The sequence below is a fragment of the Bos javanicus genome, chromosome 1 (assembly GCF_032452875.1).
Source record: "Bos javanicus breed banteng chromosome 1, ARS-OSU_banteng_1.0, whole genome shotgun sequence".
In the NCBI taxonomy this organism is placed as follows: Eukaryota; Metazoa; Chordata; class Mammalia; order Artiodactyla; family Bovidae; genus Bos; species Bos javanicus.
In genome coordinates this window covers 157388702-157409605 of record NC_083868.1, presented here as the reverse complement: position 1 = coordinate 157409605, position 20904 = coordinate 157388702, and the positions used below count along the sequence as shown (strand labels likewise).

General features: G+C 47.1%; 1 protein-coding gene and 1 long non-coding RNA gene across 2 annotated transcripts; both read left to right on the top strand.

Moving 5' to 3' along the window:
- The first annotated feature begins 127 nt into the window (after positions 1–127).
- Positions 128–8488, top strand: LOC133252685 (uncharacterized). Its single transcript, XR_009738048.1, has 5 exons — positions 128–412; positions 819–942; positions 1250–1357; positions 5553–7547; positions 8388–8488. It is a non-coding gene; the product is annotated as an uncharacterized LOC133252685 (long non-coding RNA).
- Positions 8489–8588: 100 nt separating this feature from the next.
- LOC133253032 (histone-lysine N-methyltransferase PRDM9-like) lies at positions 8589–14346 on the top strand. Its single transcript, XM_061426199.1, has 5 exons — positions 8589–8611; positions 8647–8977; positions 9554–9621; positions 10767–10960; positions 12641–14346. The coding sequence occupies exons 1-5, from the start codon at positions 8589–8591 to the stop codon at positions 13666–13668; spliced, it is 1644 nt and encodes a 547-aa protein (XP_061282183.1). The 3' UTR covers positions 13669–14346.
- The last annotated feature ends 6558 nt before the right edge of the window (positions 14347–20904 follow it).

Sequence of the window (20904 nt, the reverse complement as noted above, 5' to 3'; positions counted from 1 at the left end):
ACAGAGCCCTGATTTCAGCCAGACCCCAGTCCAGCAGTTAGGGGCTTCCAGGTCTCCTCAGGAATCCCTCCATCACCCACAGAATGTCCCACCCAGTGCCTTTCCTCGGAGGGGCTGAATTGTAGGGGAACCAAAGAAACCAACTCTAGTTCACATTAGGCTTGTCTGTCATAGCTAGTCGGGATCTGTCCATCCCACCAATACCCTCACCCCGACATTCCCCTCACCTTCTTGCCTTGGACACTCCACCCAAGGAAGACAGACCAGGCTCTGGACAGTGGTCTGGGCTATCTCAGCACCTTCTTCTTCCACAGGCACCTTGGCGTTGAGCACTCCAATGGCCATGAGGCCAAACACGTCTCCAGAGGAGAGCACTGAGGGAGATGCTGGGAGAACAGAGTGGAAGCCCACGGTGAGAGGCAGAGGCGGCAAAGCTGGGCTCTAAGCCAGCTCTATAGGAAGGACATGGCGCTGGTCCCTGAAGGACCACAGACTGCTTGCCTGGTTAGCTGAGTGAACTTCTCTACGACCATACACAGGATGGGAATGCCTGGTCCTGTCTGAGATGGTGGGGTGGAGTGGGACAAAACAGGACACTAGCATTGTCAACTTCTTTGTGTCCAGGAAGAGTTAGGAAAATGCTCAGTGTGTGCTCAATTAAGCAGGACACAGTAGGGAAGGAAAGTCTTCATCCCTGTCTCACAGAGACCATCCAGTAGCTTCAGGCTACTCCCTGCACAAAAGGTGGAGGAGAAGACCCAGCTCTAAGGTCTGACTTATATTAGTAAATCACTGATGAAATCTATTATTTTCCTTAGGCCAAAGATGCTTTCAAAGACATCTCTGTATACTTCTCCAAGGAAGAATGGGAAGAGATGGGAGAATGGGAAAAAATTCGATATAGGAATGTGAAAAGGAACTACGAAGCGCTGATTGCTATAGGTAACAGGAAGTGCTGGGTGCCCATGAGCCTGGGAAACATGAAACAGGTCTTCACCCTTGGTGTTCACTTGGCCCTCTCTTAGGTGGCTTCCTTTGCTTACAGTTCCCTTTTGTGTGGAGACTAACCTGGAGGAAATGTTTATTGTTTTGTACTAAAGGGAGGTTGACCCTGCAGTGCAGAGCTCACCTCTTGCCTTTTTCTAGATTTTCCCAGCCCATCCTACTGATTTCCCTGACTTTGTGACACTTTCCATTGCTTCTGTGCTTTGTTCCTCCTTCTTATAACAAATATTTTGCTTCTTTCCAGGTTTCAGAGCCACTCGACCAGCATTCATGCATCACCGCAGGCAGGTCATCAAACTCCAGGCAGATGACACTGAGGATTCTGATGAAGAATGGACACCAAGGCAGCAAGGTGAGGGGCCAGGAGGACTTAGAGGTGTCTTCCTGAAACCAGTCTGGGCTTAGGTCTCAACTATATCTCAGCCATTAGCAAAGAAAACATAATTTTCAGCATTCCAAAGTGGTTGTGGCTGAATATTTACATAAGCCTGAATGAAGATGAATGTATAGGTTTTCCAGTGTAATTCTCAAAAGTTTTATGTTTAAAATTTATCATTCTTTTTAAAAAGAATTATTTTTGCTAAACATTCTTAATGAAAGGCAGTTAAAGAAAACTTAGAAATAAATTCACCAAAGAGATTTAATACTAATCTCATAATTGGTTATTGGATTAAATCTCTTAGAAGAGGAAATGATTAACATATTATGTCAAGATACATTATTTATGTAGGTATATAAAACAACACATGATCTTCTTACCCTAAGGTGAAATTAATTATTTGTTTTAATTCTGGGAAAGGGTTTGAGAGAACTATTTATTCTCCCTCATCTTTCCCACATTTCACTGACCAGAGACAGCATCAGGTAAATAAAATGAAGTACACTCATTATAAAATAGAAGTGAGCAGCTCACTTCCTCTTCTGCTGCTCAGATAGTTTAGAAGAGTTAATCTGCCTAGACTGGAGCAAACAATTTAGATAGTTCTATGATTCTCCATCTATAGATTTCTGTTCTCCGAGATTTTTAAAAATTATTTATTTAGTTTTGGCTGCACTGGGTCTTCGTGGCTGTGCATGGGCTTTCTCTGGTTGCGTGAGTGGCTTCTCATTCAGAGCACATGCAGGCTCAGCAGTTTGTGACACACAGGCTTAGTGGCCCGGAAGAAAGTGGAATCTTCCTGGACCAGTGATCGAACCTGTGTCCTCTGCATTGGCAGGGAGATTCTCATCCACTGTGCCACCAGGGAAGTTCCTCTGTTCCCTTAGGTTATTAAAACTAGTGAAAGGGACATGAAAATCAAACATTTGGTTGTCTGCAAAGGTTTTGACATGAAGAGAGATTCTTCATAGGGAATACATACGCCACGGTCCACCATACCTCTGCACATCATTATTTACCTTAAGAATTTCTGAGTGTATGGTACTCTCTTGCTAACTATGTACACATTAGTGTTAGTGGCCATAATGTTAATTGCTCCATCATGTCTGACTCTTTGCATACCCAAGGACTGTAGCCCACCAGGCTCCTCTGTCCATGGGATTCTCCAGGCAAGAATACTGGAGTGGGTTGCCATTTCCTGCTCCAGGTGATCTTCCCAACCCAGGGATCGAACCTGCATCTGTTGCATCTCCTGCATTGCAGGCGGATTCTTTACCGCTGAGCCACTGGGGATATATATACACACATTGCTGCACAACAAATCTGTAGAACTTTTCCATCTTGCGTGATTGAAGCCCTAACCCACTAAGGAACAATTCTCCAATCCTTCCTCCTCATAGCCCTTGGCAACCATGATTATATTTTCTGTTTCCATGGGTTTGATTAACTTAGATACCTCATAGAAGTGGAATCAGGCAATATTTGTCTTTTTTGGATTGGTTCATTTCACTTAGCATATCATCAAGGCCCATCCCTGATGTAGCATATGACAGAATTCTTTTTTAAGGCTTAAAAACATTCCCATGTGTGCCTGTGTATATAACAGATATAAGATATATCTTATATATAATCTTTATCTGTTTATCCACCAATGAACATTTAGATTCTTCCACATCTCACCAAATGGGAATAATGCTGCAATGACCAAAGATGTGCACACTATTTATTCAAGATCTTCCTTTCAATTTTTTATGGAAATAGACTCTTGAGTTGGATTGCTAGATCATACAGCAGTTCTAATTTTCTGAAGAAACTCCATACTGTTTTCTATGAAGGTTGCAACATTTTACATTTCCAACAATAGTGTATAAGGGTTCCTATTTCTCCATATCCTTACCAAACTTGCTATTGTCTTCTTATTTATATTGCCCATCACAGAAGGTTTCAATTTGTATTTCCTTATTGATTAGTAATGTTGAGCATCTTTTCATATGTTTGTTGGCCATTTGTGTATCTTCTTTGGAGAAATGTCTATTGAATTCCTTCTCCCACTGTGTTAGTCAGCTCAGACCGCCATAACAAAACAGACTGCATGCCTTAAACCACAGAAATTTGTTTTCTTACAATGCTGAAGCATGGAAGTTTGATATCAGGGTGCCATCATGGTCAATCAGGTTCTTTTCCTGACTTATAGGTAGGCTTCATATTGGTGTATGCTTATTAACCCCTTATCAGATACATATTTTACAAATATTTTCTACAGTCCCATAGGTGGCCTTTTCACTCTGTTCACTGTGTCCTTTGCTGCACAGAGATTTTAAGATTGATGTAATCTCTTTGTGTATTTTTAATTTGTTACTAATACTTGTGCACTTGGTACCATATCTAAGAAATCATTGCTGATTCAGTATCATGAAGCTTCACCCTTGTTTTCCTCTAAGAGTCTTGTCAAATCTTGCATTTAGGTCTTGAATCCATTCTGAGTTGATTTTTCTTCATGATGTAAAATCTTTATTATTTTGCATATGGATATTTTGTTTCCCCAGCACCATTCGTTATAGGGATTAAACTTTCCCCATTGTCTTGACACCCTTGATGAAGATCATTAGACCATGTATCCAAGAATGTATTTCTGTTTATTTCTGGTTGTCTATTTTGTTCCATTGATTGACATGTCTGTCTTTATGCTAACGGGCTTCCTCAGTGGCTCAGCAAGTGAAGAAACTGCCTTCAATGCAGGAGACACAGGAGATGCAGGTTCAATCCATGGGTTAAGAACAGCCCCTGGAGAAGGAAATGGCAACCCCGTCCAGTATTCTTGCCTGAGAAATCCCCTGGACAGAAGAGCCTGGTGGGCTACAGTCCAAAAGGTCACAAAGAGTCAGCAAGACTGAGCAACTAAGCACAAACTTTATGCCAAAACTATACTCTTTTGGTTCCTGTAACTTTGTAATATATTCTGAAATCAGAGGCCTCCAGCTTTGCTGTTCTTTCTAAGATTGTTTTGCCTATTTGGGGTCCTCTGAGATTCGGTATTAACTGTAGGATGGATTTTATATATCAGAAAAAAATTCCATTGGGATTTTAATAGGAATTGCATTGAATCTTTAACTTGCTTTGGGTAGTATGAACAGCTTAATAATAAGTCTCCAAATCCATAAACATGAGACGCTTTTCTATTTACTTGTGTCAGATTCCTTTCAGCAATACTTTGTAGTTTTCAATGTATAAGTCTTTCATCTCCTCAAGTTTACTCCCATGTATTTCATTCTTTTTGATGCTATTACAAATAACATTATTGGGACTTCTCTGGTAGTCCAGAGGCTAAGCCTCCACACTCCCAATGCAGAGAACTTGGGTTTAGTCCCTGGTCAGGGAACTAGATCCCACATGCTGCAACAAAGACCTGGCACAAATAAATAAATAAAAATAAATATTTTTTAATTTAAATTTAGATCTTGACTATAGTTTTTAAAAAATGAAAAATAAATAGGATTGTTTTCTTATTTTCCTTTTTGGAGTGGTTATCACTCATGCATGGAAAAATATTTGAATGTTGATTTTGTACCATGCAACTTTCTGTGTAGGTTTTTGTGTATGTGTGGAATTTTAAAGATTTTTCTGTACATAAAATCATGTCCTCTGTGAACAGACATAATTTTACTTGTTTCTTTCCAAATAGAAGCCTTTTGTTTCCTTTTCTAACTTAATGCCCTGGCTAGGACTTCTAACATTATGGTGAATAGAAATGTTGAGAATGGGCATCCTTGCCTTTTTGCTGGATCTTAGAGAAGTTTTCAGCTTTTAACTGATGACTATGATGTTAGAGGTAGACTTTTCCTATATGACCTTTATTATATTACAGTCACTTCCTTCTATTTCTATTTTGTTGAGTATTTTTGCCATGAAAGGCTAGTAAATTTATTAGATACTTTATGGACATCAGATGAGGCACAGATGAAGTTTCATATTTTTTTTAATTTTAATAAAATTATGTAATGCTCCCAGTGGAAGCATAGGAGTTGATGATACAGAAATCATTTTCCATTCCTCCTTTGGTAATCCTTGTCCTTGTCACTCTCTGGCTCAGAATTATGTGTCCTTAATTAGAATGCCCAGAGTTTGGAAACATTTACCAACCAAAACACTGATTCCCATCATTTTTTAGGTAAACTTTCTTCGATGGCCTTCAGAGTGGAGCACAATAAACACCAGAATGTGAGTATTTCCCAAATCCTGTTGCCAAAATATCCTCCTCATGGATCCAGTCACAGGTGAGAATAGGAGAAAACACAGAGATCCTGGAGACTGCTGCCTTCCTGTCCTGAATCTTTAGCACAATGTCTGATATCATCACCATCTTTATAGTTAGTAAGAACAAGAACAATAGTAGGCTGTTCTGTTGTTACATAATTTTCACAATATTTCAGACTTTAAGCATTTTATGTGAATAAACTTACTTAAACCTTAAAACAATCCTACAGTACCTATAAGTAGGTATATAGCTATCACCATTATAGATCACAAAACTGAGGTTAAAAAAATGATTGATTATATGCCTGAGATCACAGTATCACTGGTAGTGCAATCTAATCCAAAGCACTTCTTCTAAACTCCTTACAAAATGATTAAAACTTCCATAGTTCTATGAAGTTTATTCATACATCTTTATATCATTCATCTGAGAGATGTTTTCAACCTCAGTTCTTTTGTGCTGTGCTAGGGAGGGATATGCTAAGACATCTGACTAAGGGAAGCTTAAGGACTTGCTGGGCAGTTTGTAGAGTGGACGGTCCAAGATGAAGAAGCTTACGGACATGCTGGGCAGTGTGTAGAGTGGACAGTCCAGGATGATGAAAGTGACAGGATCCCTACTTCAGAGCCTCCCAGTCCAATAAGAGGAAGCAACTCGCAACACTGACAAGCCTCAGGTTTATGACTGAAAAGCAACAAATAAGAAAATAACTGAAGGACTTCACATAGGTTACCCACTTTTGAGTAGAAACTCATCATCTGGGCATCATTTCAAATGCTCATTCTTGCAGGAGGAAGTAACAAGTCCTTCCCCTGAGCTATGATTAGGCAACTCTCATGTTTGGAATCATTTGTTTAGCCTGCCCTGCATTGTGAGCTTTGAGAGCCTAGCCCATACCCGTTAATTCTCAGAAGTCAAGGCCCAGCTTAAAGCCCCTGAGAGCCCCCTGAATGTTTTGTGAATGAGTGACTCCACATTTAAACATTCATCTAGGAGTAAGAAGATCAAAGAATGCTGAAGATAGTATCTGTGAGCTAGACTTCAAATATAGAGACAGTTGAAGGGATAAATTGATGGCAGGGATGTACACTCACATTCATACTGTATTAAATAGCTCACACAATGATTTATTGAAATGTTATTAAATTTCATGTCCACTGTAACATTAAAAATTAGCATGTATACCAATTTATGGATCAGGAAACTGAGGAGAACCAGCTAGTCATACAGCCTTGTTCAAGCAGAATTGATGAGGTCAGCTACTTTAATTCCAAACATTGTCTCTAAGAGGACATGGCAACCTGCAACTTTCAGCTCATTTTCTTTATTGTCTAAATGTGTTTCTGCCGATCGTCTTTTCTCTTCTCAATCTCACTGCTTTGTCACCTTATCTTCCAGATGTGTTTTGTCCCCTCTGTAATTTTCCATACTTCCTCGTCCATCAAAGGGCCACTAATTAATAGAAAACCCCCCGGATTTCTCTATGAGCCCTTACCCACTTCTTTCCCTGACCTCCAGCTATTCTCCTTGCCTTGCTCTCACTTTTCTGTAGAAAGTTGAAGGGAAAGAGCCTTAAGATATGAATTCTAGTTTTGATTCACTACCCACTTAGGTCCTTATTTTACACTCCAGTGTTCAGACCCCTCCTCCACCAGGTATTTCCAAGAATTGTCAAACTCATGCATGTGAAAACACTTCATAAAGTCCTAAAGAACTAAAGAAATTCATGTTGTCTTTTATTCATGTGGAAGACAATGTCCAGGGCACCATTAAGTAAGGAATCTAGTTTGAAGGAATTGCCGGGAGCAGCCAAATTGCTGAAGACAAGTGGCTCCAAGCAGGCTCAGAAACTGGTGCCCCCTCCCAGAAAAGCAAGGACTCCTGGACAGCACCCCAGACAAAAAGTCGGTAAGAGAAAATTTGGGGAGTTCCTCTAATTAGTTCCTCTAATCCCTATAGAAAAGCTAGTAAGTATGGACTATGTGTGTGGCATGGACTTTGGGTAGGCTTGGGTTTAAGCTGGACTGATTTGAGACATGAAGTTAGCACTGGGGCCTTGGGAAAATCTTATGTTTTCTGAGATCCTGATTGCTCATCTGTAAAGTGAAGATAAGGATGCATAACTCATACAGTGTTTGAAAGCTTTACATTAAATGCAAAAGTGCTGACACTTTTTTGAGCTAAAAGTAGTTCAGTAAATCCAGCTGTGATGATAGGGACCATGCCTCGTTAGTGTTTATGCCCAGACCTCTGCTCAATGCCTTACATGTCATGTGCCCTCAATGTATGTTTTCTGAGTACATGTGTCAGTGAACTATTTCCTAAGTAAGAAGGTGGGAAGTTAAACCTACTAACGGGAAGTGCAGGAAGCTAACACTGAACTGGGCATCTGTGGTCAGTGAGGAGCCTCAGTCTCCTGAACCAGGAGTTAAAGGAAGAAGAAACAAAGTATAGAAAAGGGACTTCCTGGTGGTTAAGTGGTTAAGACTCCATGCTTCCACTGCAGGGGGTATGGGTTCCATTCCTGGTCGGGGAACTAAGATCCCACAATCCATGCAGCTGGGCCAAGAAATAAATAATGTAACATTAAAACATAAAATTACAAAAGTAAAAGTTTAAAAAATACATGTAAACAAGTTTTAACAAAATGTATAAATGAACAAGTAGGAGATCTCAGACTTTCCAATAAAACAGGGACTAACTCTCCAAACCCCACCAGCCTTGCTTAGCTTCTGTTCTCCATCTTAGAACTCAGAAGAAAGGAGACTGGAGTGAAGAGGTACAGTCTACGAGAAAGAAAGGGGCATGTGTACCAAGAGGTCAGCGAGCCCCAGGATGATGACTACCTCTGTGAGTGCCCCTGCTGGCCCACTCGTGGAGAAGGGGCTACAAGGCCTTGGTCCAATAACCTCACCTCACCATTTGGTCCCCCAGTCATCCCTTTCCTCTATGACTTGGGGTGCAGGATCAAGGCCACATGCCATGAGTGCCCCAGCTCTTTCTGAAGCTCTTTACAACCAGCAACATCACTATACCTCCCCTCACCCCTGTTGCTCTCACCTCCAGATTGTGAGGAGTGTCAGAGCTTCTTCATCGACAGCTGTGCTGCCCATGGGCCCCCAATCTTTGTAAAGGACTGTGCAGTGGAAAAGGGGCATGCCAACCGCTCAGCCCTCACTCTGCCCCCTGGGTTAAGTATCAGAGAGTCAAGCATCCCTGAGGCTGGGCTTGGAGTGTGGAACGAGGTGTCTGATCTGCCGCTGGGCCTGCACTTTGGCCCCTATGAGGGCCAGATCACAGACGATGAAGAGGCCGCCAACAGTGGATACTCCTGGCTGGTGAGAAACACCCCTGTTTCCCTGTTCTCTGGCCTTGAATTGCTTGTGTGTGGTGACGGGTGCTTCATGTCTACATGCAAGGATGCAGATGGTGATGACATGGTCAGCAATGACACGGGCAGCCCTGTGTACTGTGCACTGGGCATGAACATCTAAAGGTCAGAGGAGAGGTGGGAGACACTGTGTACAGACACACAGGACCTCTATCTAAAGCTCAGAGGAGAGATGGGAGACAGTGGTCCAGGCACACAGCACCTCTGTCTACAGGTCAGAGGAGAGGTGGGACCACAGTGTACAGACACGCAGGACTCCTATCTAAAAGTCAGAGGACAGGTGGGAGACAGTGGTACAGACACACAGAGGTGACTCCTCCCTTGTGTAGCCCTTGCCTTCAGTGAACCAAGAGACTCAGACTTTGAATGATGATTAAGCAGCTTACCATTTGGTCCGACTGGCAGTTGAATCCATGCAGGCTGAAGAGCACCAATGACTGCAGAGGGAAATAGTTCTTCTTTTACTTCCTATCAAAAAAAATAAAAGAGAGAGGAAAGCTTGTATCTCTTTTCTAACACTCAGATCACCAAAAGGAGAAACTGCTATGAGTATGTGGATGGAAAGGACACGTCTTTGGCCAACTGGATGAGGTGAGTGCAGTGAGTCTGCAGTTTGTAGATGTCGCTCTTCCCTCAAGCCCACACCCCTTTCCTTCTCAACCCGTCTCCTTCAATAGCTTTCACATCTTCTTCCCTCTTTTCCCTCCATGTCATGGTCTTTTACTTCAAAAGACATTAGAAAGAAGGAAATAAAAATATAGCATATATTGTGCCCTCAAAATATAATGCCCTCAAAATACAGATCTATATGCTGAACAAAACTGGGGGACTTGAAAACAACTTGAGTCTAGATTCACCAGGGTCACTTTAACTCACTTAATTGACACTTACCAAGCATTTTATGTTCCAGTTTAGACCGTGAACTTCATTACTGAGGTAGATCACACGTCCCATATCCTTTTGGAAAACAACTGCAGACAGACATTAGCCAATTGATTTCAGGAACAGTAACCTTAATTTTTCTATTTTTAAGTAACTGCACAGCACCAGGATAACCTAACATGGGAGACCTTGAGTCTATGCAGGCAACAACCTCCCCAGGCTCGGTTCCAGTGAGAAGTGGGCCCTGAGGCCTCAGAAGGAATGGGGGGCAGGATGGCCATGAGCAGGGCTGTTCTCTGAGGGCCGCTTCTTTCATCAGGGCAGGAAGAAAGTGAATAAACTATCACTGTTCTGGGTCTCAAGCTATGTCAGAGCACTCTCCAAGTTTCCATGGGAGGGGGTGGGCAAGTGAATATGACCCTGGATACATGTGGGGAGATTGGAGGAAAGCCTCGGGAGAGAAGGCAGGCTGGGGTGAGTGCTGAGGGCTGCATGCTAGCAGAGGAGCACCAAGCCCTGTGGAATGAAAGAGAACTTAATTCAGAGTTTAAAGGAGCTGGAGGTCACCAGCCTCACGGACAGCCCAGGTGGAGACGAGTCTGGAACTGGGCTCTATAAAATGGCTAATTAGGAAAGGAGAGAAAAGCATTCCAGCCAGGAAGAGGACCGAAAACAGGATCTGGAAATGGGAATTCACATGGCCTGGTCGAAGGTGTGAACAGAAGGTCCATCCCCATGATGGGTGGTGGGAGCCATGGCGGCCTCAGAGCCTGAAGGCAAGGAGCTGGGCATGGCCCGACAGTGGAGGGGACTCATCACCTGTGGTTTCTTTCCCTTTCTGGCCTCGACCCCAGGTATGTGAACTGTGCCCGGGACGACGAGGAGCAGAACCTGGTGGCCTTGCAGTATCATGGGCAGATCTTCTACCGAACCTGTCAGGTGGTCAGGCCGGGCTGTGAGCTGCTGGTCTGGTACGGGGACGAGTATGGCCAGGACCTTGGCATCAAGCGGGAAAGCAGCAGGAAAAGCGAGCTCGCGGCCCCCAGAGGTGAGCGCCACCCCTCTTCCAGCACCCCACCCCATCCTGGGGAGCCTCCCTGGTCCGACTCCGAAGCAGAGTACAATCCAGTCCAAAATCAGTCTAGTCACAATTAAAATGTCTCAGAATTTGATTCATTTCATATGACTGTTAGGAAAAAATTTTATATTAAAAATGTTAGTTCTAATTTTTAATATTTCATGCAAAAAAACATGTAACATCACCTTCTGCTGAAAGGTTTAGAAGCAAAAAGCAAGTTTTCTAGCACCTACCAGCTCTCTCCCCTTACCTGTTTCTTCCTCATTTCCTCCCATTTCTAAGTGACACAAGTGCAGTGATTTGCATTCAGTTACTGTTTCAGTTTGTTGTCATGTGAGTTCATGCTCTGTGCCAGACAGGGCTCCATGCACCGAAACAGACAGAACCACTGCCCTGGGGCAGCATGGGCTTCATACCAGATGGGGGCTGGTGCTCTGAGGAAAACCAGTGCAGGGAAAGCGCCTCCAATCAGCGTGAGCAGAGGGTGGGGTGTGGTGCAGGATGGTGGGCAGGGTCTCTGCAGAGATAACACCTGTGGGAAAGGATTCCAGGCAGGGAAGCAGCCAGTGCTGCAGTCCCAGGGCCGGGAAGAGAGGCTATGCCAGTGGTTGCAGGAGGAAGCATAGAGGGAGAGGAAGGAGGCTGGACAGGACACAGAAGCCTCAGGGCCCATGTCCATGTGCAGGCCCCAGGGGTCTTCTTGGGTGACACAGAACAACCATGAGGCTTTCAGCTGCAAATGGCATGTTCTCTGTGCTAAGACAATGCTTTGGTTCATTTTTGGGAAGAGACAGCAGCGGGGAGTCCCCTCAGAGGTCAGTTCATTGCCAGACATGAGGGGAGAGTGGGCTGGCTGAAGATGCTTGGGAGTGAGGGTGTGAGGAGTCTGGCTGGAGATGTACTTTTAAACAGGGCTTCCTAGTGCATGTTAAATGGGCTAAGACTGAGTGAAATAAATGAAGTGTGAATACTGGTGAGGCTGGAGAAAGGACATGCCTTTACTTTATGATTTATGGAAAACTGAGAGAGGAGCAATTTGTGAACCAATTGGGGCAGCAGGAGCCAGAGACCTGTAGTCAGTGGGATCTGGGCCGCTCGGTCTCACCCAGTCTGAAACCCACTTCCTGCAGAGATCGACACAAAGGCTGCTCTTTGAACAAGGAGCCATAAATTCAGCTTTACTCAAACCTGCTCTAACGACCCCCTGTGCTGCCTCCCACATGTAGAGAGCTCCAGGCCAGGTGCCCCTAACTTAATAGACCCTTTCCCCTCCCAGGGAGCCGATCAGGAAGATTCCACCTAAGTCATCAAGTCTAATCTCTCAGTAGGGTAAAATACCTGTGGCCACTGTGACATGACTTTTCAGATACTTATACGCAGGGAAAGGTCCCTGTAAATCCACCTCTATCAGGAGAGACGATGCCTCTGATGCTGCTGGAAGGTCCCCAGTCTGGGTGATATGTAGAAAAGACCCTTGACACAAGCTTCCTGGATTTCTGTAGATGTAGAGAATAAGAATGGATGGAGAAGTGGACTGTAAAGACACACTTGATGGGAGACAAATCGTGCACTGTCAACACCTAGATGATTAGTGGGGCGGCCTTACCGTGGCAAACCCACCACCTGACCAAAAGCTTCCTCTTTCAGCAGAATCGAAGCCCAAGATCCACCCATGTGCCTCCTGCTCTCTGGCCTTCTCCAGTCAGAAGTTCCTCAGCCAACATGTCCAACACAATCACCCCTCTCAGACCCTCCTGAGACCATCTGCAAGAGACTACCTGCAACCAGAGGATCCCTGCCCAGGCAGTCAAAATCAGCAGCAGCGATATTCCGATCCACACAGCCCAAGTGACAAACCTGAGGGTCGTGAGGTCAAGGACAGGCCCCAACCTTTGCTGAAAAGCATAAGGCTGAAGAGGATTTCAAGGGCCTCCTCCTACTCACCCAGAGGACAAATGGGGGTTTCTGGGGTGCATGAGAGAATCACAGAGGAGCCCAGCACAAGCCAGAAACCAAATCCAGAGGACACAGGCAAATTATTCATGGGGGCAGGGGTCTCAGGGATTATAAAAGTCAAGTACGGAGAGTGTGGGCAAGGATCCAAGGATAGGTCAAGTCTCATCACAAACCAGAGGACACACACAGGGGAGAAGCCCTATGTTTGCGGGGAGTGTGGGCGAAGCTTCAGTCAGAAGTCCACTCTCATCAAACACCAGAGGACACACACAGGGGAGAAGCCCTATGTTTGCGGGGAGTGTGGGCGAAGCTTCAGTCTGAAGCACCATCTCATCACACACCAGAGGACACACACAGGGGAGAAGCCCTATGTTTGCGGGGAGTGTGGGCGAAGCTTCAGTCAGAAGCACCATCTCATCACACACCAGAGGACACACACAGGGGAGAAGCCCTATGTTTGCGGGGAGTGTGGGCGAAGCTTCAGTCAGAAGTCCACTCTCATCAAACACCAGAGGACACACACAGGGGAGAAGCCCTATGTTTGCGGGGAGTGTGGGCGAAGCTTCAGTCTGAAGTCCACTCTCATCAAACACCAGAGGACACACACAGGGGAGAAGCCCTATGTTTGCGGGGAGTGTGGGCGAAGCTTCAGTCAGAAGTCCACTCTCATCACACACCAGAGGACACACAGGGGAGAAGCCTTATGTTTGCAGGGAGTGTGAGTGAATCATGACCAACAAACTACATTTTAGTCACAGGAGAATTACTGCAGCCACCCCATGCCTCAGCTCTAAGGGGGCCTCAGAGGAGGTCTATGACCTGTTACAGTCACCAAGAGTGTGAGGATAGACTCCCCAGGTGGTCCAGGGGCCAAGACTCCAATTCAGGGACCCATGTTCAATACCTGATTGGGGAACTAGCTCCCACATGCTGCAACTAAGACACAGTGCAGCTGAATAAATAAATACATAAATAAATATTTTAAAGAAAGAGTGTAATAAGCACAGAATTACTTGATTAGATAGACCTTCCACTTTCATGACAGGAGAGGAGGTAGATAAACAGCAGAGGGTCTCTTAAGTGTTCTGAAGATATTCATGCCAAATGTCTTCGTGGTTTTTTGTACTCCTAATAAATTTTGTCTCCAAACAAATCTGAAGCCCAGACTATGTACTCATTTCCCCCTTATTACTGACAGCAGTGGGGTCAAGTGGTAGCTGAAGCCCTGGGAAGGCATAATTCTGGAGCCAACTCAGTTAGGTCACTGGACAGTCAGTTCCTGGGTCCAGGGAGAGGAATCTAGGGTTTGAGACAGACTCACCAGGGAAGAGAATTCCCTGGCCTCCTGGAAAGAGTGGCCTCTCCTCCTTATAGACCTCGGCTCTCCTTTGGCCTCTCCTTGTTGCCCTCTGTCTTCCTCTGACTCCTGTAGCCTCAAAGTGAAGGCCTCGTGCACGTGAGTGTGTGTGCGTGTGGGTGCCTGGCTCAGCGTGGGCCACCTGGTCTTTGCCGCTCCCTCAGGGTCATCACAGCATCTGGACTCCAGATTCAACCACAGGGGTCCAGTTCTCAGCCCTGCCCTCAGCAGCTATGTGACCTGGGGCAAGATGCTCAACCTGTCTGTGTCTCTATTCTCATCTGTGATACAGCGCGGGAGCACCAGCATCTTGGTCTTTTCATAAGCACAGGTGGAATTTGGCAGAAGCTGGCTGAGAATGCAAGCCCTGCCTCTGCTGTTCTGTGTGGTTTTTTCTTTAATCTTTTTTAATTTTTTAATAGAAGGATAATTGCTTTACAGAATTTTGTTTTCTGTGTGTCCTTCAGCCCCCACACCATCCAGGTCTTCAGAGCTAGACGGGGAAGGGGCCGTTTAGGCACTCGGCTGCCCTGATGAGGGGGTGTGAGGTCAGAAGTGCTAAGGGAGGGTGACCTCTTTTCCCACCACTGCCATTCCTGCTGAGCTGGGCAGCCCCAGAGCCCCTCCACAGACAGGCAGGGCCGACAGTCGTCCACCCTCCTGAGAACAGAGCCTGGAGCCATGTGTGCAGGAAATCCCTGTCCGGCCCCCATCCCACCCCCACACAGAGGGTCCTCAAAGCCCACACCACAGCTTCTCTATGCACGGGCCTCACACCTGTGCCCACATGCTCTGGTCAACACTGTTGCAACCTTGAAATTCTTAACTAGGGAATACATCATCCTTACATTTCCCTTTTATGAGTGAAGTCTGATGGACCGTGGGATGTGCTATGAGCAGAGAAGATGCACACAGCACGGGTCCCAGGGTGACCAGGCTGCACATGGGGACAAGGTGGACACAGAGTCCTCCCCCAGTGAGTGAAGGTGGGGACCGCATCAGGAAGCCACGCTTGCTTAGACCCAGAACTGAGCTCCAACACACCCTCCCCTCTGTGAATGACCTCTGCCCTGTCCTGATCCTTCCAGAAGGGGTTCAGGAGGCTGAAGTCTGCCCGGTCACCAGAAGACACCAAGGGGAGAGTGGGCCACGGGGCAGTGGGGGAGGGTGCAAACTCCAGGGCTGGGGGCAATGGCCCTCAGTCCCCTCCCTGTGCCAGGCTTCCAAAGTGTCTCTACATGAACCGTGTCAGTAATAACCACCCACTGTTATTTTCTCGTTTCTTTCATGCTTTCTTAAAGGAACACGTTTGTCTGTGGCTTGGTTTTCCTAGAGAGAAGGCAATGGCACCCCACTCCAGTACTCTTGCTTGGAAAATCCCATGGATGGAGGAGCCTGTTAGGCTGCAATCCATGAAGGGAAGACACATAAACTCTGCATCTTCTGTGGCTTTAGGCAGGGGCCATGAGAGGGAGAGTTAAGGGTGGTGCAGGCAGAGGGGCTTCATCTGAAAAACAGTGGGGACCCAGAAACTTGCAGGAGCTCCTCATTTGCACCTCCCACCAGAGCTGAGCCTGGAATCCCCTGGAAGGCTGAGCAGGTCAAAGCTTCTCCTTCCCCTCCCTCCCCTCTCCTCCCTCCCCTCTTCTCCCCTCAAAAAGCTGACTCGTGGGCCAGCCCACAACACCCCAAAATTCCCCATCACCCACAACCCCGCAAGCCCCCCCCTCACAGAAGTGGGATGACCTACACGGCAGCAGATATGGTGTGTGACCCCAGCCCTGAGGGTCTCAGCTGACCTTGAGCAACGGGGCTGGTGCTTTACACAGCCTCCCAGCCCAGGGAGCTGCCAGCAGCCACAAGCCACGATCTGAAGAGGAGTTGGGGGAGTGGGGATGTGAGCTGTCTGAGGTCCCATCCTGTCCCCACGACGGTGGCCAGGCCTCACCTGACACCGTGACTGCCCTGCACGGGCACACAGGAGTGCAGCAGTCACGGGGATGGACAGGCAGCTGCCTCTGCTGCACACTCCACTCTGAACGCAACGGCCCCACGGCTGTACCAGTCCTGCCTGCGCACGGCTCTGCTTGGCTCCCAGGGCTCAGGGACCCTGGGTGAGTCAGTGAGGGCAGAGCTCCAGAGGCCAAGCCTGCCTTCAGCTGTCAGACCCGCCCTGGTCACCAGACTCATGAGCCCAACCAGTATATGAAGCCAAGATGCCTTTGGGAGAATGACACCACAGACACTGACCTCAGAGCTCAGACTCCTGAAAATTTACTAAACAGATTATTTTTAGTCTTTTTTTAAAGTGAGATGTTGGCAGGAAGAAGGGAGGGAAATGACTTCCTTGGTGGTGTTGTGGTTAAGAATCCACCTGCCAATGCAGGAGACACGGGTTCAATCCCTGATCTGGGAAGACCCCACGTGCAGTGGAGCAACTAAGCCCGTGCACAACTTCTGCAGCCCAAGTGCCTAGAGCCTGTGCTTCCAACCAGAGCAGCCACCACAGTGATAAGTTCCGCACAGAAATGAGACAGCAGTCCCCACGCCCTACAACCAGAGAAAAGCCCGCACAGCAACGAAGACCCAGCACAGCCAAAAGTAAATAATCTTTTTTTAAGTAGGAGGTTGCAGCATTCCCTGCTGGTCCAGAAGCTAAGACTCTGAGCTCCCAACACAGGGGGCTGGGTTCAATCCCTGGTCAGGGCACTGGATCCCACATGCCCCAACTGAAGACCCTGCATGCCACGGCTAAGACCCAGCGCAGCCAATTAAATGAATATTCAAAGGTAGGAGGCTGTTCATCTGTCACCATAGAAAACTGAAACATTTTAGAGAAAGAAAAGAAAACAAAGATCTTATTTTGCAAGTTCTCGTGGTTGATTGAAAAAATTTTCTCATAATATGCAGCTGTTTAAGAAAAAAAAAGAAATTTAGAAAATACAGAAACTAAAACCCACCCATAAATGTGTAGGGAACACCAATTACTGCAGCAACTGGCCACCACACACGGGAACACACAAGTGTGTTTTTCTTCTACAAAAACTTTCAGCCTCCCCCTCTTCCCACCGGCCTCTGCTCTGCTCACCAAGAAGACTACGCTTTGGCCTCGTGATTGAAGGGGGTTTCTGTTGAGCTCAGGGAGGTGGGGGAACGGGGCTGTGAGGTTGGAGGCACGGTCTGGCCTGCAGTGAGGGGAGAAGTGCGAGTGCTCCCCCTCTGGGTCCAGTAACTCCAGGGGCCTCAGGGGAGGTGCCTGGGAAAAAGCCTCTCCTCAAACACCTTCCCTGCAGTTTCCACAGTTACAGCACATCCCACATCTCAGGGCTCGACTGTGGGTTAACAAATCCTCTCCTGTTGGACAGAAAAGTGTCTCCACAGAGAATCTGCCTGGATCTTGGCCTCGGTTGTTCCTCTTGTTGGAAACGAAACGTGTTTCCACAGAGAATCTCTCTGGATCTTGGCCTCGGTTGGTACAGATCTAACAGGCAGTATGCTCAGGGCTCAGGGAAGTTAGTCCTCAAGCTTCCTGGGATGAGGTTTACAGTGCCTCCTCACCTCCACCCCTTCTACGGTCATGGAGCTTTCTCTTCCAGAGGAAGGTGTTTGGCAACATTAGCCACACATACCGAAGAGGAGAAAGGCCACGGCAGGCAGGGCTGGGTGTTCTTGGGGGAGCAGAGGGGCCTTGGACACTCCATGCTGGACCCCTGCCCCACCGGCTTCTCCTCCTTCTCACTGGGCATGCAGCTTTCACCTCCTGGGTGCCTGCCAGTGAGGGGCTCCCAAGACACCAAGCTGGGGTTGGTGATGGGTGAGCTGGATGCCAGGGAACCCGAGACTCTGCCGCAGGTCAGTGCACTGTGGACAAGGGCCAGCCTCACTGAACAGTTAGGCCCTGTGCATTCAGGACACCCTCTCTGGACTCCAGGTGGAGGTGCTGCTGTCCCCAGTGCCCACCTGGGTCTCAGGAGGTGGAAGAGAGACCAGGTTGTCCTTCCCACTTCCTGCCCAGAGAATGACAAAGGCCAGACCCCAAAAGTCAGAGCAGGGTGGGCAGAGCAAGTGCTTGGGTCTCACAGGGTCCCTGTGAAGAGGGCTTTACTGCTGACTGGATCATTCTTGGCTGGTTCTCCTTCTGTGTTGTCTTCACATCAAATCACAAGGACAAGGCAGTCGAGGTGCCCAAACATCACTCACCTAGGTGCCAACAACCCTCCTTATTTATTAGGGGCAGGGAGACATGGTGGCTGCTGTGACGCTCCCCTGGACCAGAAAAGAGACCCCCTAGGTTGTGTCTCTTCTACCTCCTGAGACCCAGGTGGGCACTGGGGGCAGAGCACCTCCACCTGGGGTCCGGAGAGGGTGTCCTGAACGGACAGGGCCTAACTGTCCAGTGTGGCTTCAGGGGGGACGGGCAAGAGGGGCACTAATTCCTTTTTAAATATTTCAGACAACCACTGAGTTCCTTTTGGTTTTTGGTTTCAGATCTTTTTGATATGGTCCATTTTCAGAGTCTTTATTGAATTTGTTACAATACTGCTTCCATTTTATGTTTTGATTTTTTGACTGCAAGGCATGTGGGATTGTTACCAAGTCCAAGCTCACTCTGCTTGCCTCACAACAGGCCAATAAATCAGAGGCAAGGTGCTGAGGTAAGGAATATGACTTTACTTGGAAAGCCGGCAGACTGAGAAGATAGCAGACTAATAACTCGAAGAAACCATCTTTTCAGGGTCTGGATGCCAGTGTCTTTTATAGAACACAGAGCTGGGAGGTGAGGAAATAAAGTGAAAAGGCCTTTAATCTGGAAAATATCTCCTGGAATGGCCAGCCTCAGGCGGAGACGTGTTACTTGCTCCCTTCCTGTAGCCACCCATAGGTGGACAGGTCCTGGACAAAGGCAGAGGGGCAGGGTTTCCTGAAGCAGGCCATTATGTATGGACAGTATCCCTGTAGCAAACAAACCAACAGGAAGCAAAGGTTAAAGTAAAACATCCAACATGGAGTCAGATTTTGTTCTTCCCTGTACCAATTTCGCACTCTCGGTGTCCATTCCACAATCTTGTGGAAAAGGGGGACCTGATTGTTCTAATTGCTCCACTAGTTGCATCTTTTGGGGAGTGCCCACCACTGGGCCAGTGTTCTGAATGTTGAGATTTATCTTTTGTTGCTCTTTGGAAAGTCTCTACTTCATATGTGTAGACATAAAAATATTTATAATCTAGGCGTTGAGAGTTATGTTTTATTCAGTAAGAATCCTCTAGGATTTCAAAACCAGGAGGCAGCACCTAAAGTTAAGGAATTCAGCACTTCTCTGTTTGTGGGAAGATGCACCAGCCATCTCACTGCCATCATCCCCTTTGACACACACCTCACCATCTGGGGCCAGTATCCTGTCTTCTCCTTCCCAAGTTTCCTCAGCGATCACCGTGGGGAGTGGCTACAGTCTGATGGCTGCTAGAAAGCAGGTATTCTTCTCCTTCCCGAGTTTCCTCAGGGCTCACCAGGAGAAGTGGCTGCAGCCTGACGGCTTCTAGAGAGAAGGTATTCTCCTCCCCGAGTTTCCTCGGGGCTCACAGTGGGGAGTGGCTGCACTTTGATGGCTGCTGGAAAGCAGGTATTCTTTTCCTTCCTGAGTTTCCTCAGGGTTCACCATGAGAAGTGGCTTCAGTTTGATGGCTTCTAGAGAGTAGGAGGGGGAACCTGGGTCCCCATTGAGATCATCTCAGCAGAGAGAGCAAGCATGTCCTGTGACTCCAGACAACTTCCAATGTTCAGGGATCAGCGTTCAGCCTGCAGGATCCACAGACTTCAGCTCAGCCACCACGCTCTGCACTTACTTGCTATGTAACCTACACTGCAGGAGGCCCTCTAAATGTGGTATCCTGTCCATCAAACTCTCAGTCACATCCTCCAAGCCCAACCCAGGCCCAGCTTTGCTGAGTGGGTCTCACTGGGGACCCAGATTCCCCCTCCTGCTCTCCCACATTCCATACCTGAGTGGGGAAAAGGCAGGTGCTGGGGGCACAGTGCCTCCAAGCAGGTAGGGCAGACATTCTCCCATCACCCCCTGTGGCCCATCCCTGGGAGCACAGTCTAATGTCACTTTAGCAGCAGAGGACATGTGTTGGGGGCCAGAGTGAAGTACTCCGCCCGTGACAAAGGTCATGAGGAAGGAGGCTCGACATACGCAAAGGCGGGATCCAGCCTCAGGAGTCCCCCTGGAAATCCTCGAGCATCTACCCCCATAACCAGAGCCTGCCTACTTTACTACTTTGTGCTCTCACCTACATCTCTGATTTTACGGGGGGCTGTCTCCCACCACCTCTTTTGGAGAAGGAGTTAACTTAGAGCTCCAGTTAACAATAATTCCTGGGCATGATAGGAGTGTTTCAACCTACAAACTCCTCTGAAGGTTCTCTGGGCTGCCTGACAGGCTTGTCCAGCCACATGTGATTGCTCACAGCCTCCCAACCGTGAGAGGCATGAGATGCTTTAAACCTTCTAAAAACAGGTTCCTTAGAAAAGTTAGAAAACTATTAGTATAAGTATAATGGGCTGATTAGAAATTGTATTGGTGAAGGGTTTTTCATTTGTT

What these genes read in the sequence shown, in the direction of transcription:
- LOC133253032 (XM_061426199.1), top strand. Translation starts at nt 8,589, where the DNA reads ATGACTTGGGGTGCAGGATCAAG. An exon ending in ACTTGGGGTGCAGGATCAAG is followed by an intron (nt 8,612 to 8,646) that starts GCCACATGCCAT and finishes CTCTTTCTGAAG; the next exon opens with CTCTTTACAACCAGCAACAT. An exon ending in TCTTTGGCCAACTGGATGAG is followed by an intron (nt 9,622 to 10,766) that starts GTGAGTGCAGTG and finishes CCTCGACCCCAG; the next exon opens with GTATGTGAACTGTGCCCGGG.